Raw genomic sequence first — 23,264 nt, 5'->3', positions numbered from 1 at the left:
AAGTAGAAAATAATTATCAGTAAATTCTGCTCGTTGTAGACCCTGCGTCTCCGGCATAAAGGCTACATCACAATTCTACGGTTTCGTTAACATTTGAAAAATCGGCACCACCCTGCTGCTGCTGGACCCCTGCTAGCCGTTGGTCGCCACGGCTGGCACAGCAGCGTCTGCCGTCCGTACTTAGGTAGTGCCATGGTTGTACCCAGCGAAGAGCACAAGCACGCTGCGCCACAGCGTGACAAACACCTATCCAGACCGAACAGTTGTACAGGACGGAGGGCGACGGGTCCAAAGCACCGCAGAGCAAGCACGGCCTTCAGCAGGGCGGCTGCTTCCCGGCGCGTTACGTGCAGCGGCATCCCGGTCATCCCATCACCACCGGGATGCTGAGCACGCTGCGGGTCAACGCCGGCGGAGAGGCCTCCTGCAAGGCAGGCAGCGCTCGCTCCTGGGCCTGGGGTCAGATGGGCCCTTCTTCACCCAAGGAGAGCGGCCCTGGCCTCTGCACGTTACGCGTGGCCCAGGGCGCTGCAGCGGTGAACGAACCTGCCGGGACGAGCAGGTAGAGCTGCGCGGTGCTTATTGCCCGTCACCTATGGGGGTGTTTTACTGCACTCCGAACATTAGCTCTCAGCCACGCGCTTCTCGCCTTTCCAGGGCGCACAGGAGCCCAGCGTGCCTTTCACCTCAGGATGTGTGGAGGACGGGGTGCGGGGCGAAGGCACCCCGGGGCGCTGGGCGGGCGGGAGGCCGCGGGGCCCCGCCGGCCCCTCCCTGCCGCCGCCCTAACGGCCGCTCCGCAACGGCCCCGCCGGGCCCCCTCCCCTCCCCGCTTCCCCTCCGCGGGCAGCCCGGGGGGGACGGCCGCCGCCGGAGAGTGGGGGAGCGCCCCCTCAGCGCGGCCGCCGCCGCCCGGTCCCGCCCCGGAGGCGGTCGGGGGCGGCCGGCGCCGTCCCCTTTAAGGGCCGCGGCGGAGGCGCCCCGCCCGCTCATTTCCTAGCGCGCAGGAAGTGGGGCCGCGGCTCCGCGGCGGGGCCCGCGCGGTGAGTACGGTCGCCCCGCGCCCCTCCGCCGCCTCCCGCTCCCCCCGCTCGGCGCCTCCCGCCCGCGCTCCCCTCCCCGGCTCGCCGCGCTCCTCGCCCGGCTCCTCGTTCCCTCGCCCGCCCGCCGGCCTCGGCCCGCCGAGGGGGCCGGCCCGCGGCCGCCTCCCTCGCCGCCGGTGGAAGGCTCCCCGGGAGCCGCCCGGCGGGTAGCGGCGTCGCGGCGGGTCCGTCCCCGTCTCCCGGCCGGGAAGCGGGTCGGGCCGCGCTGAGCGGTGTGGCGGGGCCGAGGCCAGCCCGAGCTGACCGCCCGCAGCCGGGCGGAGGGGAGGCGGGGTGCGCCGGCGGGCCGGCCGGTGTGGTGCCCGCTCCGCTCCGCGGGTGGCGGCGGTGCCTGGGGACAAGGAGAAGGGAGCTCTAACCTGGGCTGCTGCTAATCGCCCTCGCGGCGGGGGCCTTGCAAACCTAATTCGGTTTTTATCTCAGCGCTATCTCAACAATAAAATTCATCTCTCTTCCTCCTCGCGGTTGCGTTTCCATTATCTTAACTAGCCTTAAATATGCCGGCGAGTGCGGTTTTGGAGGTGCACGTGTCTGGAGAGAGCGTTGGAGATGCAGTGAGGTTTAACATCTCCGGAGAAAGCAGGGGTCGTTGCCCATCTCCCCCGTCTCCTCGGGACCGGGCGTAGCTGGTGATAGCGCAAAGCTGGGAGGTCAGAACGCCATCTCCCTGTCTCCGTGCGTGGGCTGGTTGGGGGGGGGGGTTAAAACCGCTAGAAACTCCAGTTCCTTCCACCAACGTCCCGTCCCCCCCCCCCCCCCCAACCAACCCCTCCGGAGTAGAGGACGTGACGATAAGAGGGCGCTTAATTATTTTCAGTGGGATATTTAGACTTGTTTAACTCTGGTTTACATCTCCTGCTTTTTGTCAGCCGGGTTCTTGCTCAGTAAATTCTGTGCTCTTGTAAACGGTGAAAGTTGGAACGTTTTGCTACTGAACGTCAAAAATAAAATGGTATCATTGTTATCAGTCTATTAATCTTGAAAGTAGCTCATATATAGGAGGAACACTAAAGCAGAAACAGGGGGGGTTGCAGTTTGGAAAAGACAGTTTTTGAAGCCGAGTATAAACTTGATACTATGTGTTTTCAGTGAAGTATGATCCAGATCTGCTTAATTAACATTTACTTTATTCCGTGGTTTTGTAGTTTGTTTGTTTGTGGCTTTTTCCTCTTCAAGTCCCTCTGTCAGGTGGAAATTGAGACACTGCTCTCTTCTGCTAAGCTTGTAGGTGATGGATAAGGACTAAGCGTATTCTATTGCTCTGATGGGTAACTCGGAAGAGCTGCAAAAGAGAGTGAGGCTGTCTGAACACAGCGTGAATATCCCTCAAGCTAAGGCCAAATAATAAAAATTCTTTTTTCTTTTTTTTTTTTTTTTTAAGTTGGTCTTGGAGACTGTAAGTGCCGGGGCCCGTGAATAAGACGGTTTCTTCTTTTCCAGCTTGCGCTAGCTGGAAGTTCCTATCCTGCTTCAGTGTGTTTGAAGGAAACTTCTGGCTTCCCTTTATTTATTAGCTAGGTAGTGAGTCCCCAAACACTGTCAAAGACGGCGGCTCAGAAGTATTCCCAGTAGCTGTCAGTGGAGGCAGATGTGTTTTGCGGACGGGGTGTTAGCTGTGGGCCTCAGTTATGCCCTGAGGCTTTTATGGGGGACTCGCGCCGGTAAGTCCTTAACCGTAAGTATCGGGAGAGCCACACTGAGTGTTGCTCCAGCGCCACTGTCCTAAACCATCGGTAAGCTGAGAATGGAAGGAAGAACAGCGATTTTGAAGGACAGGGCTGTACGACACAAATAGAAATTGTTTAGCTTGGCTGTTCCTGGAGGAAACCCATGAAAACTTCAGTGTGATTAAGATCAGTTGACTGTGAATAGTTCTTTCCCTTCCTGATCCCATGAGACTGTTTCAGTCTCTTCCTCAGGCTTAAAGGGGGAAGAAGGGGGGGGGGCAAAAGAAACAGAAAACCCCAAACCTATCACTAAGGCTGCTGCATCACGGTAGAAGTTGCACCAAGTTATTCTTGAATTGAAATTCTTTGCTTTTAAGTTCCAGCCCCGGGATATGGGTCTTCCCAAGTCAGTGAGAAACATCATCTGAGGGCATAGTTAAATGATAAGTAGCTGTGGTCTGTTGCCAAGAAAACCCACAAGCATATCTGGCACAACGATTTCTACCCCTGCACCACAGTCTGCTACTTTCCCGCTTGCCAGAAGTGTTCTGTGGACCTCTTTCTGAAAAGGATCACCAGAATGACCTGAACTTTTAAAAGAGAGAAAAACTAAACTTGGGGGAGGGAGGCTGTGAGAAATACGAGGCCAGGCTTTTTTTATTGCAGAAAACAAGTTGCACAATATTTTTCTTAACTCTGAAACAGTCTGTCATTATGAAGTAAGCTTCGTGACTTGCAGTATTTTCTCTTCAAATAATGCTGAAGCAGAATCATGGAGGTGGGAATAAACTCAGGCTTTGGATAAGGATTTGGGTGGCACTGGAACTGCTAATGTGCTTGGCTTTCAGTTAGCTCATCTGTCTTCTACCCTCTTCAGAGGATCAGCCCTGCAGAATAAAAGTATGGGAAGAGACCATAATAATCTTGCTTCTGGAAAAATAAAACAGCAAATAGGCAGGGATTTCAAGCACAAGACTTTCATTTAAAAAAAGTCGTCTTTAAAAAAGAGTTCTCGAAGGGCACAAGGGAAAGAATGTTTCAGGAGTATAACAGCTTTTGTAAAAAAGAAAAAAAATACTGTGCTTTATCTATGCAACTAATTGTGTTCTTGCAAGCTTAGTGCTGGAAATGGGAAAATGAGATCATAACTCACAAGATGTTCATAAAGAAACAGAATGGTTTTTTAAGGAAATGGGAATACAGTTTTACTTCTGAGTTATAGCCGCAGCTTGTAAGAAGAATTTGCAGAAGGGCACTGCTCACTGTCTGCCAGAACAGTTTCATTCTGAATGATGATTAGAAAAACCCAGCACATCCATTAATATTATTCAGTTTATTAGAAAAATCTGAAAGTGTACAATGGCTTTAATACTCTTAATTGCTTTTTTATGAAGCTCTTTTGGAAAAAAAAAAACAAAACAAAACCAAAAAAACATGTTTCTGAGGCAGGAACAGTTCTGCAAGTTGCAGCCCTCCTTGTCTTGAGTGTCTTCTGGCGCAAAAGGAGTGGAACAAGATACTGTCTGAGGCCTTTTTTAGGTGCATCCAGCTGCTGCTTTCATCTAAGCCTGTTTAAAAATTTTTAGAGTAAGGCTGTGGGTATCTTGCGTATACCTAAAAATGTAGACAGGCGGGTTAGACAGCTGAATAGTTCTTGGGTATCTTATACCTTGTTGTGTGCCTAATCTAAATTGGTGACTGATGGTCACTGCTAGCTGAGAAACTTTGTTTTTAAAAGTAAGAGTAACTAGATAATCACTGCAAGCTATATGTAGTCACTAAAGATCAGAGGTTCAAGGGAAAAGGAAAATGAGCTTTTTTCCTAATCCTGGAAGATTCTGCTGCACATGAAAATACGGCACACTAAAATACCTGTGAGAAGCTTGTGCTCTTTTGGTGCTGGCACTATACTGCTGCCCTTCCGTGTGCGGTAAGGCTGGCAGGAGACACTTGTTACACGATTATTTCAGAGTGGAGTATGGTGGGAAGAATATCTTGGAATCGCCTCTGCTTTACCTCACCTGTTTTTGAAGGCTTTTCCCATTCACAAACCAAATGCTCTCAAACTCTTTTTAGCGAGTTGATAACGCTGGCAAGCCATTGCAGGTGCTGCGAGTGCAGATGTGAGCGTTGGAAAGAGCATCGATGGAGCGTCAGTGTTTCAAAGCGAAGTTCAGAGCCTCCAAATACGACTTGAGGCGAGGAAGCTATCGTGTGAGGAAATCTCGCACGTACTGTTTTTTTTTAATCTAACCATTTCCTGCCATTCTTAATCATCTCCAACTGTAATCAGAAATAAGTAGAGCGATTGGCCTGTTTACTCATTAGCGTCTGCCTGCAGTACAGTTGCCTTCCAGCACTATGCTCTTGGGTCTGTTCCCTTCCTTTAGCCCTTACCGTGGTCCTGGGAAGTTCTTGGTCCTGGGAAGTTCTTGGTCTGGATCCTGCCGGCGTCCCCGGCCTGCAGCGGAGGGTGAGCACGTCTCCTCAATGGGTGCGTCTGTTGGCAAATGCATCATGGTGTTGGCAGCTGTTGGTGGGTGACAGAAAGGGCAGGTCTGCCTGTGTTTATCTTTCACCTTCTTCCTCCTCCGTATTAAAGACGTCTTTCACTGGTGGAGTGGGTGGGTGGTAAAGGGCAGGTCTGTCTCGCTGTTTTTCTTGCCCTTTCTTCCTCCCCCGTACTAAACGGTGCTGTTTCACCGGTGAAGCAGCTTGTGGAAGAGGAACTATCTCCTTTGTGGTACTGGGCTTTCTGGTAGGGATGTCACTTAGGGCAGCTGTCTGGAAAGCCTGGATCAGCACCCGACGGCCAGCATACGTGTCCTTCTGGTGTCAAAAGTCCTCCCATCAGCTTCTCTACTATGGCCAGAAATGACCTGAGTTGTCACTTCTAGACGGAGGGGTAAGAACGTTTACCTGTGGGACTCCGAGTGCAAGTACACAAGAGGCGACTGAAGAAAAAAATGTCATCTCGGCGGCATAGGGATGGCTGGACTGACGCTGGGAGAGGGTTGGGCGGGCAGACGCTTTTGGCACTTGTTCTCCCAAAAACTAAGGGAACTAATTACTCTTCTCTGGCATGCTGCAGGGAATTTCTGTTAAAGGAAATCGATATTCCAGTTGTAGAACAGAAGTAAGCCTTTCATGGCTAACAAATCCTCTGGAGATGGGTCCTGCCACGTACTTAGTGGCTGTCACCGGCAACAGTCCTCTCATCGAGCTGAACGTAACCCAAGGCTGGTTCTTGTGTGTTCAAAGGTAAAATAATACAATGCAGAACAGCTAGGAGTTAAAGGTAGACTTGGAAATATTGAATACGTGCAGGTATTGTATTTCTAAGTAAAACTGCTGAACAGCCTAGGTTTTTTTTTTATCCCTATATAGATATCTGTTTCTCGTATTTAACTTTGACAAATGAACATCAACCACAAAAAGAGGTTAATGTGTCTGCACTGTTGATCGTGCTTTTTGTCAAGAAGGTAGATCAGCGCTTTCATAAAAGACCGAATTTGTAGGACGCCTGAGTTCTCCAAAAAGTTGTGTACGAAGCTAGGCTAGTTTTGAACTAACATACTAGGATTTGGAAATCAAGGTGACTAGTCCCAGATAATCTTGTAAGGAAAAGGGCCCCACTAATTTTTCAGATGCCGGTTGCAAGAGAAAGACATGGAAGGACAGTTTCTGGCTTGCAGGTGTCTAGTTGCAGGAAGCTGTGCGAGTTTAAAGCCGATGGCTGAGGTGCTGTTGTACAGAGGTGCTGCACATAATTCTGTTTGTACATGTTGGAAGCTTGATTTGTGGGTATATCCTGTGACGTTTAACATGCGATAGTTAATTGTAGCAAGGTAGCTAACCAAGGCAGATTTTCTGCTACTCCAGCATGCGTGTCTGGTGTTAGCATATGTGCATCTTCTCTGTAGAAACGGTGGAAATAATACTTGAACAATTCTTCTGGGCTGAGCTTTTCTTGCTGTCGCAAGGGCAGGTGTTGGGCAGCGATGCGCAGGCAGCAGCTGAAGCTCGCTGGGAACACCGCTGCATTAAAGCAGTGGAGAGGCATTAAAGCAGAGGAAATGAGGTAAGCAAGCTCATGTTTTGAAGCACGCTCTGAAAATACAAAATGCTAGTCTTGTAGACAGTTTAGGGTCTCTGGAATTATATGGAGCGCTAAGTCATTAGTTTCTATGAAATAAAATCTGCCCCGGAAGAGTGTTTTGGGTGATAGCTTTCAGATGACTTGTGGTAGCACTTCTGCTGTCTCTTAAAGGTTTCCCCAAGCAGCGGTGTCAAAAATGGTAAGACGCTTGTCAGCACTGCTGATACTACTCGCAGCCCCGAGGGCAGCAGATGGCTTGCATGTCTTCCTAGCGCTCTAGTAGAGTGGAAATTAAGACTGCTGAGTGATAGTTTAGTCCATCTTTCGTGTGATCCGGGAGCTTCTGATACGGGTAGAAGCCTCCTGAAGAAGAGACGTACGATTTGCAAAGAGGAGATTGAGTATCGGTGGCGGTTGGTGCAGGCTGGACAGAGGCTGGTGTGCCTGCTTCTTCCCAGCACGGTCTGGAAGCAGTGCTCCAGTAAGGTGTCTGTACAGGGCAAACTCTGCCCCAGCACGCCATGCTTGCAACGGGACTGCGTTTTAACATCCAAAATGCTGTATTAGATTCTGCTATTAAGTGCTACTAAGCCCTGTTTCTTTAAGTTGGGCTGTTTTTTCTTTTTTCAGATTTCAGACATAATCCAGTGACTTTGAATTTTTCGCATTTAACCCTTCAGAGTTGCTCCTTAGTTGTGTAAGGTCCTGAGCTTCTATTAGAGTTTTACCTCGCTAGATGGAGAGGTGGAAGTGTGATAAGGATTCAAGTCGGCTGTCTGAAGAGGCAGGAGGAGAAAGTAACCAAATTTTAAACCAGTGTTAAAATAGGGTGGCAGAAGTTGCTGCCAGTAGGCTCATGTGTCAGATGTGGCACCTTGAATAAAGAGTTTGCAACAGCGTCTGTGGTAATGAGTGTCTGTGGTAGCAATCTGTATTTCCCTGTTGTGAAGCAAAACTAGCAAAAAAAAAAATTGTGGAATATAAGCACAACGGAAGAGTGGCACAAGGAACCTGCAAAAACTCAACAGAGGTTTACAGAAACTCCTGGCTTCTCTCCTCTCCAAATCACGATCATCTCTTTCTGAAGAGGAGGAAAGATGGTCCAAGTGGTCCAAAGACTGACTTCAGGGACTTCAAAAACAAAGCAAAGAGAGGTGGAGCAGGGTAATGTGAAGTGTTGAGTGTTTGGTTTTTCTATTTTTCGTACCGGTGTTGTCTTCAATGCAAGGCAACTTTAAAAAACAAAAAAACAAAAAAAAAAACAAAAAAAAAAACCAAAAAAAACCCAAAACCAACCCAAATATCAAGATAGATAGTTCTGACACGCTGCTGGCTTCTCTGCTTTCAGTGAAGCCGGGTATTCCTAGTCCTTTAAGAGTAAGTTAATGCTTAGTTATAATGTCAAATTGAAAAATTACAGATGACATAAGTGCAGCTAGCTGTGCCTCTGGAACACACCAGATGTTTCTCAATCATTTGGCATCCAGCTTTCACTTCTGGTGACATATTCATGGCTGATTTGTTGTGCTGAAAGCAGAACCTAAACTACTACGCTGATTTCTAGCCATTCTAAAAATATTTGTAGGTTGTGTACCTCCTTCCATCTTAGATTCACGGACTGAGGAATATCAAAGCGAGCCCAGTTTTGAATACCACGTGTGAACTTAAGCTAGCTGATTCGGTTCATTTAAGAAAAACTGCAGGGTGATTGATTTTCAAGGCACCGCTTTTCTCAGGATTTCCGTATCAAATTGTATTTTAAACTGGTTTTAGATATTTTAAAACTCTCAAACCAAACTACCAGTTGGACAAAATGCACAGAAATGTCTTCCAGTGGTCACTTCGGGAGTTTTATTGCTCTTCAAACTTGCAACAAAGAGATTTTTATGCAAATACTACTTGGTCCAGGGTACCCCCCACAAAATTTGGCAATCAATCATAACTTTAATGAAAACATTGCTGGTAGTACTTGGTGCACAGTTGTCCAATGAAACTTTTTTTATGAAACTTAAATCAGTTGCCTTTATACTGTTCTGCTTTTAAGGCAGATATTAATAGAAGTCTGAAAGTCTTTTTAAGAAAGTTGGGGGCACTTGAGAATTTAACTTCTCGCTATTTTCACTTCAACTGCTACAGCTTCATCATAACCTGGATTTTTACGTCCTTGAAAACAGTATAGCTCTTACTGTAGAAAAATTACAGAAAATGAAAAAAAAAAAAAAAATTTAACTCCTCCACTGGATTAAATCTCTAACTGTTTTTTAAAATACTGGCTAATTAGCTGTGCAACTGTTAGTTCTTAGCCAGGGTGTTCTTCCTGTCCTTTTCCATCTCTTCTTTTTATAGGGCAAAAAGAGAAATCTGTATGTGATAACCACCTGTTAGGTACCTTTGAAAGCCTCCAAGGGGATCTCATTTGCTCTGCAGCATTCTCAGATTTGCTTTACAAGCGTAAGGAAACTGGGTGCATGACCTCTCTCCTTACCTCCCACAGTGGGAAATCTTCCGCTGGCTCTGTGTGTGAACTTGGATGACGACTATCCTTTAAAAGTAGCGCAAGAGTTCACATATATTGACATACATATTTTCACTATGCTCAGGGTACAGTAACTACGTTGCCTCGATCTCCGTACATAGAGAAGTAGGTGATAATTAGAGAGATGTGAGAAAATGGAAGACGACTTGACTCTGCAAACGCAGTTAGATGTGGTACTTGGGTGAAGCAATTCCAAGAAAGCCACATCATTCTCAGCTCTTCGGTTTTTGCCTGCTACCGTGCCCACAATGGACAATTTTAGTAATTCTCAGTGCTTGGTTTTTTAATGAATAGAAAATGGCATCAGTGAAAATGTTAAGTATGCTGTGCAAATGCTATGCACCCGAGCTAGGATCGCTAGTTACCTTTTACTGTTCTATTGCATTTGCTGGGGCATGTTTATCTTGTAGGGGGGAAATATTTAGCTGGGGCCTTTTAAGATGTTTAGACACTTAGGGTGTCTAAAGAGTATTTTACCTTTCCTCATTCACTGTAAGGGGATGCGCTTTAAGTGTAACTGTTTTCTCTGTCCTTCCAAAATGCTGTTTTCCTGTGCAAAAACCCCCCAAACCTCCTACGGCATTATCTTTTTGAAGACTACTGGGCATCATAAGTTTTATTTCTGCTTCTTGCTGCAGCTGTTGCTCGATCATACTGCAAGGAGTATAAAGATTTCGCCGCACGTACTCTAATAGAGACTACTATGCATCCTTGAAGATAAGCTGAAGTTGCTGTAAGAGCTGTGATTTAGTTTTGCTTGAGCTATCCTCCACAGTAATGCAGCTGGCCTTTTGCCCTTGACTGAGCGCGCGGCGTTACATGCGCTGTTTCGAGGTCCTGCCAGCCTTCGGTGAACAGACCTGAGTACTGCCATCAGTTGGATACGGTCGCTCGGGTGGCGTGCCCTGGACCGGGCACGCACCTCGCTGCCACGTTACGGTTGCCCGTGTAATTTAGACAGTCTCAGAGAGTGTGTTGTTAATAAGGGTATTGCAAAGCAGGTGGTAAAAGTAGGTCAGATTCTTGCCTAGTGCTCATGTAAGAAATGACATTGCTTACGAGGTGTTAGGAACACCAGGAGAAAGCGCTTCCCTGATAATTGTACTAAGGTAGCTTCTTGTTCCCATTTCTAGGTTGAACTTAAGCAACCAGTAGGATCGGCAAAGTAAGTGTGGTCGTGTAATACGAATATAAAGCTCTTGCTTTAATTCCCTTACAATAAGGGGAAGAAGACTCGCTTCTCTGCGTTTGGAGTTTGTGGGGTTTTTGCCAAATTTAAAAAGAGGAATAGTGCCTACAGCAATGCAAAAACCCACAAGCTAAATAGTATAAACTACAGGTAAAAGGTGGGTAAAATAGAGAAGTTACTTATCTTATGGAAGCTGAAGGTAGTGAGTCTTGCAGGAGAGCTATTCACTAATAATTTTAAAACAAGCAAGCAAACAAGTGAAACTCCTTCAGCTAGTCTTTACCTAGGCCATTTTACCCAGCGTCTTTCTTGCCAAGCAGATGTCTCTCTCCATAAAAACAGTACAGCGACTATGAGTTGACTTTTATTTGCTGGCCTTATCTGAAATGGGATAATGCTGACCAGCGTAGTTAAGGTGTAGCTGGTTGGGTTTCAAGTTCCAATTTCAATTCAGCAGTTTCCAGACAAACAGGCTTGCTCCGGCTTCACTGAAGCCGAAGCAGGGCTCCTATTCATAAGCTCATTGCTTACTTTGGATTAGGTGTAAAGTAAATAATGTGAATAACATTGTTCTTTCATTTGTCCACTTAACTATGTAATGGATTTGGTTTTGTGTAGGAGCAACAAATGCCGGGACACATGATAACTTGCTTGCTTCTCTAACTTATGGGAGATAAAACTGCTTTAGCAAAAAGCCATTTTTTGCCTTGTTATTTCACAGTAGATTATGTAAGAATTGCATTTAAACCGTTTCAGTACAGTTAATGTTTCCTTTGTTTGAGGATGACGGCATGACTGCTTTTTCCAGGGACTGTTGTGGCAGAAATACCACCAGTTCTGGGTTGTTGGATATCACCTTCTGCTTGCTTTCTCTGAGGACGGAGACAGTAAAACCCATTATATATATGTATTTCCTATCAGTCGGCTTAGGCATGCTGATTTATCTTTTGGTCACGTATGCGGGGTGAGGAAGGGGTATGTGGTGCAGGGGCAGGATGGGTCCTTCGCACAGCCCTGATGGTCTGTGTTGCTATCGTAAAAGCACATGCCAGTGAACTCGTTGAAACTGAGGGAGAAATTGCAAGAGAGGGTTTGGGAAGGCTGTAAAGAGCAAGACCTGCTTGATTGTTCTTCATAGGCTAAGCCTAGGTAGACTCGATCTTACGATGATTGAACTCCGCTATTAAAATGAGACCCTACTCTTTTCTTCTATTCTTCTTAAAGAAGATTAGTATAAAGTGTGCTGCTTCAGTTGCATCTCCTGAAGAGATGCAAATAATAAACAGGATCAGATCCTGGGAAAAGGCAGAATTTCTTATCGATAAAGTCCCTCTCTAGTGTTGAGACTAAGTTGATCTATTGCATGAAACAGGGGAGATGATAAACCCCATATATCTTCCCCGTGTACTGGGGTCTCTAAAGTGACAGTGGAAACTTGTGGAGGGCTAGTCTTAATTTTATTTTGGAGCACAGCATTTCTGCTGCCAAAAACATGATGTTGCTTTAGTAAAATAAGCCATTTGCATAGGGAGTATTATTTTCTGAGTAATAAGTCCTGTGATTGTTATCACCCAGCACTGAAGTAACTTTTTCCTACAGGTTCCCATGCCTGAACTACTTGTTCCTGGTGTACTGTAAGTACTACTATGATCCTTGTGCCAAAGGCATGAATTTTTTTCCTTCCCATTTAGGAACTAAACAAATGTCTGAAGTTACCTGTTGCGGATATGCTCGAGCATGTTACAATTCATCACGGGCTGTTCGTAATGTATACAGTAGTTCTCGTGCTGACTGTGCGGTGAGGTTTTTTCCATGTCATTAATTAAAAATGAAGTAAGATGCTCAGTGATCAGTGCGCAGTCATCGTCGTCCTCCCGCCCCTCCGTGGGACTGGCTTTGGCAGTGTTTACCAGTGGGAGTTTATAACAAAGAAAGCAGAGGGAGACAAAAACCCCCAAACCCGTGAGTGAATAGGAGCGGTGCTAAACCGATGGCTCGACATGATCCTGGGTTGTTAGCTGATGAGCAGCCAGGTGAGGCTGGCTGCAGTAACACCGACGACTGCGTATCTGACGCTGCTTGGACCCTGCCGCGTGACTGATGGACGCGAGCCGAATGCAACCATTCTTCATGTTGATCAACCAAGTGGAGCTGATAAGCTTATAAGAATTAAGGATCACAGATTTTGGGGTTGAGTTAGATCTGATGGAGAGCTGATTCTGTCACCTAGTCTCCCAAGGCAGATGTCTCGGTTTGTTTTTTTTTTTAAACTCTTGGACTTCTGGTTTAGATCTGCAGTGTCTGGAAAAATAACTTTCTGCAGAAACTGCTCTCTCCTGTTGAAGAGTGCTGGTGTGTGCTCTTACAGGTTTGGTCCTGTACAGTGTTGCCCACGTGAGCATGCCAAGGTAGTATGCCATACGATGGGAATGCTGGGAAGGTACAGCGGAGGACATGAGGAAATTTTGATGAAAAACATAAGAGGTAGCTGGAAGAAAAACTCACTTTGGTGTCAGTCAGACGGAGTGACTGTCAGTGAGTAGCAAAGCTGAGGTTCTCTGCTTACAAACTCAACTTGCGTGTTGTGATGAACTGGAGCAGTGTATTATGCTCTAAACTTTCACAAAGTTGAAAATAAGCTGCTGCTTGTGCCTGATGTGATTGATTTGCCGTGGGCAGTGGTTGCAATGTGTATAAGCACAGCTTTCAAATTCTTCAGGATTTATTATTAAACTGGTAAGGTCTAAAATATTTTGTGACTATTTTCACTTTCCTGCTGGTTTTCTTGAATGTAGATCTTCTTTCCATAAATTGATAGTGGCCTTCAACTTCTCTCCCGTCCAGCAGTGCGTGTGTGTGTGTGCGTGCATGTGTGCTTGGCAGGCAGAGCTGTAGCTGAAAGCAAATCAGATGGTGGAATTGTGATAAAAACATGTTATTTACAGCCAGTCCAGCGAGGGTGGGATACTAGACTAAAGATCAGTTTTCTGTGGAAAGTGAGAACTATGGCCCCTAACTCTTCTCTTGGATATTTTTTCTCTTCTTTGCTTTTCCCTTTCCATTAACCTTCCCAACAGCTGAAAAATCTGACTTCGGTACTCGTTTGACTAGAACTCTGTAATAAAGCCCTGAACAAATTTCTTTGTGTCTTTTCTGAGGCCATACCTCAGCAGACTGTCCTAAGCAGAGATGATGTGTTTCTGCGTACGTAAGGTATGGTTTGAGCTTTCTCGCTCTAGGGTTTGTGCAAAGATTGTCCGCTACAGCAAAGACGGCCAGCGTGCTTTGTGTTGGTTTCAGCAAGGGAGAAAATAACTGCGTACGCCGTGTTTCTCTAACGTTCACAAGCAATTCTGTGTTCAGTGACACTCTTCTTCAGAATAAGAAGGAATATTCAAGGGATCATATTGGACCTTAACGTTTTCATTGTATAACTTGCCAGGGAGAGAAGTATGTGTGTGTGGAGGGGGTTTAAGACGGTGAATATCTGTGGCATCTGGGTGAAATTATGAACAATAAAATAGCTATGAAAATCAGCTGGATTTTCCTAAGCAGCTAAACTATGACCATCTAGGGCATGCTGAACGAAAAGGACATGTCTAAAGCAGAACATGCTAAAATGAGGAATGTCCGTACAGTCTGGCACGAAGCCAAGTGCATACTGAATTAGGTCACTGCTTTAAGTGTGAATGTTTCCCCTCTTTAGAAAGACATACTCATCCTTTGCAACAAGGAACCAAAACAGAACGCTAATACAATAAAAACACTTTTAAAAGCATTTTCAATTAGCATGCTGGTCTGTTCCCTTGTGCTTAGAGAATCAATGAGCTCTTTTGTAAGGAACAGAAACGTTTCCATAGTTGAATATACATAAGGCCCTGGAAATGCAGAAAGAATAACAACCAGTTGCTTCTGGAAAACTTATAAGCATTGTATGAGCCTCAGATGTCTCGTTCTTTGGAGATCATAGGGAGTATTGCAAATAGGCTTGTTTCGAAGAATTGAAATAAAGTGAAATATCATCAGCATGTGCAATTTAAAGATTTTGAACTTAATCTTTAAACACCGAAACGCCGATCCCAGGGACTTATGCGTAATTACTTATTTCCAGGTAATCTTGTTCTTTTTTATAAACTTCAGAACGTACCCTGTGACACTGAATTCCTTTTTCTATTGTGATTCTTGGGATCCCGTGTGCTTTTGCGAATTCTGGGGTTTCACAGCCTGCTTTCTCTTGTAATCATCTTCTACAGCCTGGGAGTAGTTAACTAGAATTCCTAAAGTAGTGCTGTGCCAGACCTAATTCATATCAAATTGGGGTTGTAAATGTGCAAAACTAGTGCTTTTCTGAAAAGAGAGGAGAGTGAAATAGAGGGCTCGTAAACCCGCCTTTTCTGATGGGATGAGAATTGAGATTCTTACTGGCTTCGCTCACTCCTTGAAGGACGCAAGATGAAATCTGTGTCTGACTCCTTTATGATGACTCTTCTCAGCAGAAGTAATACTGGGGGGGGGGAAGAGATGTCCAAATTGGCTCAGTCCCCACTGCTTTAGCAAACTAACTTACGCCTTCAGCTCTCCGTGTGCAATTTAAAATTTTAATATTGTTTAAAATAACGTTGCACAAGCATTCCTTGCCTTTAAGGGACGCAGGGAAGCTGTAGAGGGAAAAACGCCTGTTCTTTATGGTGTCACACGGAAAGTGTCAAAGATAAATAGGCAAGGCCTATCTCTGTGCGAAAAGGCTGTCTTGTTAATAAGATTGTCACTAGCTCACTAGAAAAGGGTTTCAACTAATAAGAGAATAATTAGAGCCCAGAAGGAAAAGAACCAGGGAGCTCTCTACAGCCCACCACGTGGAGTTTCCACTGCTTCAGAAAGGGCTTATTGTTTCTCTTCCCTAAGCACCCCTTAAGGCAGCGCTCCACAAAACAGCCCTCTAGTGTAAACAGGTAAAGTGCCGGTAGGAAGGCTCCGAAATCTGCAGTTATTCATCATCTTTTGTTCTCGCGTTGGTGATGCAGTGCAAGCGGCGAGTCCCTGTGGAGGCGTGCTGACTTTCTTAATCCATGCTTACCGCAATGATGTACATTTGGCCACAGTTAAAGTTATTAAGAGCAGAGTTGTTCTTTCGTTGCCCCCTGCCATTGTCTGAGGGAATCTTAATCTCCCCGTACGTTGTGTCCTCTTGACACCGCATCAGGAAACCTGTTGTCACTTGCTTCTAAGGCATGAACGAGACCTAAAGAAACTTAGTGACTCACCAAAGTTGAACGCAGGGCAATTTATTGGTAGGGTAAGAATTGAATAAAGGCCTGCTAGGCTCATGTCCCAGCTTCAGGGGTGTCTATTTATCGCTTAACAACAGTTACTGGTTGTTTAAAGCCCATGGTGGCAGGAGGTTGTGAGACTCAGGTGGCTTTAAGTTAGAGGTTCAGTGATGAACCACATCTGGCCGTGGTTTGCAGCTGCCTGCACTGCCCGTTACCAAACTGTGCCACGGTAGCCCACAGAATCTCTTAAGACAGTCTTAACTGTAAATATTAGCTCCTGCTTTCTAGTACATGCTTTCATTTTCTTTAATTAGCCTGTAAAAGTGAGGAGAAAGGTAAAGGAAAAACACAAAGCTCTCTTCTTCGTGTCCCGCTGAGCTGTAAGACTCAGCCTTGTTTCTCTACCCTGTCCCCAGTACCAAAAGCATCTCTTCGTAACATGAAAAGCTGATTTCTGTAGTGGTACGGTAGCTGTGTTTGTGTATACAGCGATGCAAGGATGCTGCTGTTCTTGACAGCAGTAATAAGGCTGTGCAGTGAAAAATAGGTGGATTTGTCGATATTTTATGCAAGTCGGGTAGTTTGATCATTCTTCAGTATGCCTCGACTGACCGAAGACGTGCCAGCTTCTGCATGGAGTGGCTTTAGTACAGTCTAGCATTTATCTAGGTTTAAAGGAACATACGGTTCTTTGTTATTGATCGTGGCTTCACCTCCTGCGGTCTCACAGAACAAGAATTCGGGCAGAAATGTGAAAAAACATATAGGCAACTTTGTACTAAAGAAAGCTTGGGATGATACTACATAATTTCTGTGAACTGGTTTTATCCTGTAGATTGTTTTTTCTTCTGTCTCCCTTGATTCACCACATCTGGACCCTGGTCAATAGTCTGAGGATACATCTGGTGTTGATCACTCTTTATAGGCATTTAACTTGCATTTATATAATGTTGCGTTTGTGCAGTGAGGAGTGACTAACTTCTGTCTTATTTGGACTTAAAAGGATGTCCTCTACTTATTTTGTACCAAAGTGTCCAGTAGCTTTACATGAGTTCAGAAGGCTTCAGTTTCAGTTAACTATTGTCTTTAAGCTGCTGTATTAAGAATTTGTACATAATGGATCTAATTTGTTCGCGAACAGGGTCATAGGCAGGGACTTCAGCGCTAGAAACACTAATAACTGCTTCGAGCAGTCCTGTAGACTTCAACTCGACAGCTCCAAGGTGTGCAGCTCTTGCAAAACTTGGTGTGCATGACACGCGTGCAAACTTAGGATCAGCTATCGCAGGCATTGGTGTTGGTGGTACGGAGAAATTACTTAATCTTTCAGGCCTTGTCACTGGAGCTTTCTTGCAAATGAGGATGCTGAATATGCTGATACCGCTGATACGTGGTACCTGGTTCTCACTAAAGCAGTATCCCGATGCTGAAAGCCGAATGGGAAGGGAGGAATGTTGCAAGGACACAACTGGGGAGAAGCGTTGCAAGGTGTTTGTTGTAAACACATGGAGTGCATCGTGGCACGGTGACTTATTCGCAAGGACAGAGGAGGACGGGGTGTGTGGCTGCTGGCGGTGTTAGATAATGATCTGTCCAACCCATATATAAGGAGTATTGGAGCGGGCGCTCTTTTTCTACTCTTGTAAGCGTACTGAAAATAAACTGAAGTTACTCAAGTCCCAGAACTTCCCCCGAACAATAATTACACAACACAGTCGAAACGGATGTAGAGCTAATAGATCCCTGGATAAATTTTAATGAGCTTCACTTATTTTCTACAAGCAAGTTGTAAACGAAAGTATTTTATTGATGTTAGAAAGTAGACTAACATGCCTTGAGCTTACTGCTTAGCTCTTTATGCTGTCATTGAAGGGACTGATAAACGGTTTTGCTGACTATTGTTGCTGAGTAGGATTTTTGGTATCCCCCTCTTGCCTAACTGTGGCTTTTTTTTTTTCCCTGGTGTTTTCCTCTGAGCTGGTTTGGTCAGCCGTGTAAGCGGGTGACCCGTGGAAACGGTCAACACCTCTTCACGCTGGCCCACCCAAGTCAAAGGGTGGAAATGTTAGTGAATGAATAGTCTGAGGCTCCCTTTCATCAATCAGGAATTGGGGTTTGAATTTGAATTTCTGCTGAATTTGGCCTATCCTGAAGCGCTGTTTCTGTGAACTTTGATATTTAAATCTGCAATACTTTATTCATGAGTGAATAATTATTCCCTAAAAGATATTTACTTAAAGTAAAAGCAAATGGAAATGCAAGCTGCTGCTGCTTCAAAATAGTTCTTGGCATTTTTTTTAGTTTAGAGGAGTAGGAAAGGCATGGGTTTTGTTGGTGGTTTTTTCCCTCCCACAGAGGAAAACAAAACAAAAAAAACCCAAGAAGGAATGGGGGAGTTAAAAGAAATAAAACTTGATGAGACTAGAAGAACCCTTACTGCTTTAGCTAGCTATGTGAAAAAATGTATTTCATTAGACTGTCCATATTGCTATTTTCCAGACCCTATGTCAAAGGGAATCACTGATGGGTAACAATGGAAAGAAATGTTGTTTTCTCTTTCTCCTCTTCCCACCCCTTCCCCCAGCGATCCTTTGCATCCGTGTGTTAGGACTTTGTTCATGTGTTTTCCAAATGACTGGCTGCTTTGTAGTTCTAATATGCACCTTTCTTTTAATTTTAGGTTCTGTCTTCATTTTGCTGACTCAAACCGCAGATTCCGAGGAAAGGAGGGGGAAGTGGAATAAAATACTCAAGTGCCAGAGGAAAAGCCAGACTAGCCTATGAAAATTGCTGTTACTAAACTGTAGACTGCTCTCACTTACACGTCGTGGGGGGAAAGAAATTGCTGTCGATTCAAGGCTTATAAAATGACTTTTGCAGACGTTCCTCACTGAACTTCAAATAGGCTAAAACTCTCCAACTAGGGTTGAATTAGGAAATGGAAATATGACTCCTTGGTGGTGTCTTCCATCTTCCTCCCCCTCTGCAGGGTTTTTTGTCTGGGGTAGGAAATCCTGAACAAATTGTATGGCGTCAACCAAACTTACAGTTGATGGTTATGGATGACATAGGAACTTCAGATTTATGTCTCTGCAATGACACCTGATTAAGGCAAAGGTTGAAAACTGCTCATCAGCTACTTTATCAAAACTTGTCGTAACTCTTACGTCATGCTTTCTCTCTCTTTCTAAGATTTGAACTCTGGGGTGATGTTCCCTGGAGGGCATGAGCAGATAAGTCATCTTTCGGGATTGGAAACAGAAATAATATGAGAATGCCCAGAAGAGGCTTAGTAATTCAAGCCAGGACTCGTTGGCTATTAGTGGGCCTTGCTTTACTGTTCAGTTTAGTCTTGCTCATGTATTTGCTCGAGTGTGCTCCCCAAACAGATGGTAATGGATCTCTACCTGGTGTCGTAGGCGAAAACATGGGTAAAGAATACTATCAAGCTCTCTTGCAGGAACAAGAAGAGCATTATCAAAACCGAGCTACCAGTCTGAAACGTCAGATTGCCCAGTTAAAGCAAGAGCTTCAGGAAATGAGTGATAAATTGAAATCCCTACAGGAAAAAAAGAGCCCCAAGGTCAATGGTATGAGCTACCAGGGCACCAAAGAACAAGCATCCAATGATCTCCTAGAGTTTCTTCATTCCCAGATTGACAAAGCTGAGGTGAGCGTGGGGGCCAAACTGGCTAGTGAATATGGCGTCGTTCCTTTTGAAAGCTTTACGTCCATGAAAGTATTCCAGTTGGAGATGGGGCTCACTCGGCATCCAGAAGAGAAACCCGTTAGAAAGGATAAACGAGACGAGTTGGTGGAAGTTATTGAGGCTGGCCTAGAAGTTATCAATAATCCAGATGAAGAAGATGGACAAGATGAAGATGATGGAGTAGGAGAGAGGCAGCTGTATGGTGAAAATGATTTCATAGAAGGTATGTTTATTACATGCTTTCCAGCCAGTTAACAGAATGTCCCGGCAGACGTTTAATGCTGTTTGTATTTTTAGGGGTTTTACCTACTTGAATATAGTCTCGAACAGTAATTGCGCAGTAAGAACCTTTATTTCTAATGATGAGGATATTACTGCTTCATTATGCTGTGTTTTGTGTAGGGAGCAAGAAGCCCATTTCGGAAGAAGGGCTCACCACAAGAAGCGTACAGGGAAGTTGTAACTGCTGAAAATACTGAGGCATTCGTAACTGATTTTAGCTGAAGTCAGTGTGACACAACTGCTTATGGTACTAAATAACTGAAAGCCTTCCAGTGAAACTGGTGGCAGTGGGAGGGAGAAATCGATTCATCTCTCTTGTTCCAGCATAGTTAAGCTACTCAGTATGAAGCTACAGGGTTTTTCTTCTTCACTCATCTCTGTGCTGCTTTTAGTCACTGTTCAGGCTTTTGACTCCCGTAGAGCTGGCATACTCATCTTGGAGGGAGAGCGTTGGTGGGCTAACGTGCTCTGGTCGTGTCAGCTGAAGAACTTCGTGTCCTGAATAGAGAGACCCTTCATGGTATGCTAGTTATGCGGTTCGCTAAGCTGCGCGACCTTAAACTGTTCTCTTGTTCTCCATTCAGTTCTCTTTCAGTGCTTGTAAATTTAATTATGAACACGTTACTATAAAAACGAAAATAGCAGTTATGCTGTCAACATTTAGTGACGCCCTTAAAAGTGCGTTAGTGATAATTCCTGTAAAAGATGGCTTTCAAGGTACAGTGTAATGCTGATGGAGATAAGTATTATCAAAAACGGCCCTAGTACCTCTTTTTTGCATTTACAGTATTAAATACAGTTCATGCTGCCATAAAAAAACCAAAAGTTGGACCATGTTATAAGAGCATTACTGTAAAAGGGATTCTGGATCTCAGCAGCACTGATGTCTGCATTATTAAGCAAACACATGCTGGAGAAAGGTACCGTTGGCCTTGAAATAATCGGTTCTTTCAGTCTAAGATGATGTAATTGGTCTGTAGCGCAAAAAGTCTCTGCTTTTAACAGCTACTGTGTTTAAAGTTTAATGCAAGTACTCTTCATTCCAGGAGGTGGGGCAGGGCATAGAATCTGTTCAACTGTCTCAGTATAACGCAGCCAGCGCAGTGTTAGGCTCTTAGTACAGTTTTCACTTAAAACCATATTATTTTGTCTGGAAGTAGTCATTCTTGCAGTCTTTTAATTGTTTTCTTTTTATATTAAGTGTGCAGCTGCTTTTCCTTTACTGTTCGAGATACTGCTTATACTCTACTAGTAGACTTCTCTTTTAACCAGTACTGAAATAGTTGTTCATTTTTCTTGGTGTACTGCCTTTAATGACTGCAGACCTCCAAGAAAGCAGGAGATATGTAGGACCTTAGAACTGTACTTATACCTCTGCCTCTCTTCACACCGGTATATTGATAATTGGTTTTGGAAGTTGAACGAGTTTCCTTTTGTTGTAAAGGCAGTTTCTTCAAGCATAGGTTACAGAACTGTAGAAAAAATATGCAGCACTTAAAAGAAAGTAATTTTTATGTGGTAGCTCATATGGGTGTGTTACCAACTAGCCATAGTGATATATATCAGTGTCTTGTTTCAGACAGAAGTTGTGGGTTGTGTGGGTATTCTGTGTTTGTGTATGTGAGACTACTACTGGCTAATTTAGACACTGGGCCAGCAAAAAAAGCTGCTTCTGAATATTAACACTTTTTTTTTTTCCTTCTATTGTTCCAAAACTTAGAGGTGAGAAATGGAACCAGGCGGTAGCGGTCCCTGCAGCCCTGTGACCGGGCTCTAGCGCGCTACCCCGGCTGTCGGTTTGTGCATCCTCGTTTGATGGAAGTGCAGTTGGAAAGTTGATGTCTTTCCATTTGGAAAATACTGCTCCCTTAAGCTATCATAAACTGCTGGGCTCAAGTCCCATAGCAGACTTGGTGTATCTACTGAAGCCACAACGGTTCCTCTAACTGTCCTAAGGGCACAACTAAATTGTTGCGGGCTTAGCATTGCTCATTTAGAGAAACAGTTCGTTAAAGTCGGCTGGCGTTAAATAGTTTGTCACTTCAGTTCTGTATCCTCTTCAGTCGCTAAAGATTATTTTGGGATTTAGGACTAAGACTAGAGTTTTATGCAATTTGAAACAAGAGGCTGAGAAACTTGGTGCGTGGATTACTTTGGTTCAGAGGGCAAAAGAGAAAACTGACACTGCATTAGTTAATACATAGCCATCATATATTATGCTTAATATAAACAAACTGATTTTGCTTTTGTTCTGACTTGCAGGGATTTTTTTCTCAAAACTAACGCATCTCTATCTACAAAAACTGACCCACAAAACTGTGCCACAAGTATAAGCTAAACTAGAAATGGGCGTTTTTATTCTAGAAGTGTTGTAGCTTCCTACCTCAATAAGCTAACTTTTCACGTAGGTCAATGTTTGGTTCTGGGAATTATTTCAGCTTTTTTCCTAGGCTTGTGAGATACTAGACTAGCCCTTGAGCCATGTAATCTTTTCTGGTATGTACTTTAAGTTGTATTAGTAAATCCTTAGAGAATTTGGTGGCTGTTTAAATAAGTTCAGAATCTTTTATCGTATAGACAATTGGACCTAATGGTATCTCTTCATCACCATTGAATGTCTGAAGTTCTTCCCCAGCATTTACATTGTCTTTGCCCACTCAGTAGAATATCACTGTCTTGATTTGTAAAAGGATCGAGAATTTTTTTTCGTACTGTATTTTAGGATTTACCTGTATTGGAGTCACTTGTGACAACAAAGACTAATGACATGAATTTAAACTTAGTCTGCCTTGTCTATTTATAAAATAGAAAAATTTCCTAAATAAACTTTTCTGGAAAAGTACGCTTAATTACTCAATAATACACGGTAGTCTGAATCAACTGATTTTTTTTATTACTCTTAATACCGTGTGGGCCAAAAAACTTCAAAAGACGTGCTGATGGATGGTAACTTTCTTCTTGCTACTCTGGGTTTTTTCTGCCTTGTGCCCTTGATTTAACTGTTCGTGCAGCTTTTTTGCTGCATGCTCAGCCTCTGTGGTCTCTGCGTGAAGATACTCTGCCTTCTGCCAGTGGTGCAAGGAAGCTGTATCCATGATAGGGAGCAACCTGTTGAGGTGTTATCCAAACTGATGTTCTTTTTTTTTTTTTTTCTTTAGCATTGCAAAACAAAGTAATGATCAAATGTGTTTCGGAGCTGTGCTTAGGCAGAGCTGCCACAGCCACGTCGTGGCTATTGGCAGGTTCGAGTAATAACATCAAGTAAAAAAAAAAAAAGATTTGCAAGTACGCATTGCAACTATAAAGATACTTTCTGAAAGCTCCAAATTATTTTTCTCAAGGCTCAGTTGACTTTCTCTGCTGATGAAGAGAAAACCAGGAAGTTTCTCAGCTCTGCAGGGCTCTG

The 23,264-nt window shown here is 44.4% G+C and overlaps 1 protein-coding gene across 2 annotated transcripts in view; it reads left to right on the top strand.

Annotated features, from left to right (window-relative positions):
• The first annotated feature begins 1,004 nt into the window (after positions 1 to 1,004).
• CSGALNACT2 (chondroitin sulfate N-acetylgalactosaminyltransferase 2) overlaps positions 1,005 to 23,264 on the top strand; it is a 34,343-nt gene continuing 12,083 nt past the window's right edge. Inside the window, exons 1-3 of one of the 2 annotated variants that reach the window (XM_076338376.1) lie at positions 1,021 to 1,043; positions 12,194 to 12,228; positions 18,548 to 19,799. In XM_076338376.1, the coding sequence (XP_076194491.1) occupies positions 19,136 to 19,799 (664 nt within the window). In that variant the 5' untranslated portion in view covers positions 1,021 to 1,043; positions 12,194 to 12,228; positions 18,548 to 19,135. Of the gene's footprint in view, positions 1,044 to 12,193; positions 12,229 to 18,547; positions 19,800 to 23,264 lie in introns of both variants that reach the window. The other variant, XM_076338375.1, reaches the window with a different exon arrangement.

This window comes from Aptenodytes patagonicus, chromosome 5, assembly GCF_965638725.1.
Source record: "Aptenodytes patagonicus chromosome 5, bAptPat1.pri.cur, whole genome shotgun sequence".
Taxonomy (NCBI): Eukaryota; Metazoa; Chordata; class Aves; order Sphenisciformes; family Spheniscidae; genus Aptenodytes; species Aptenodytes patagonicus.
The sequence above is the reverse complement of the archived record's forward strand: the minus strand, read 5'-3'. Positions and strand labels throughout refer to the sequence as shown.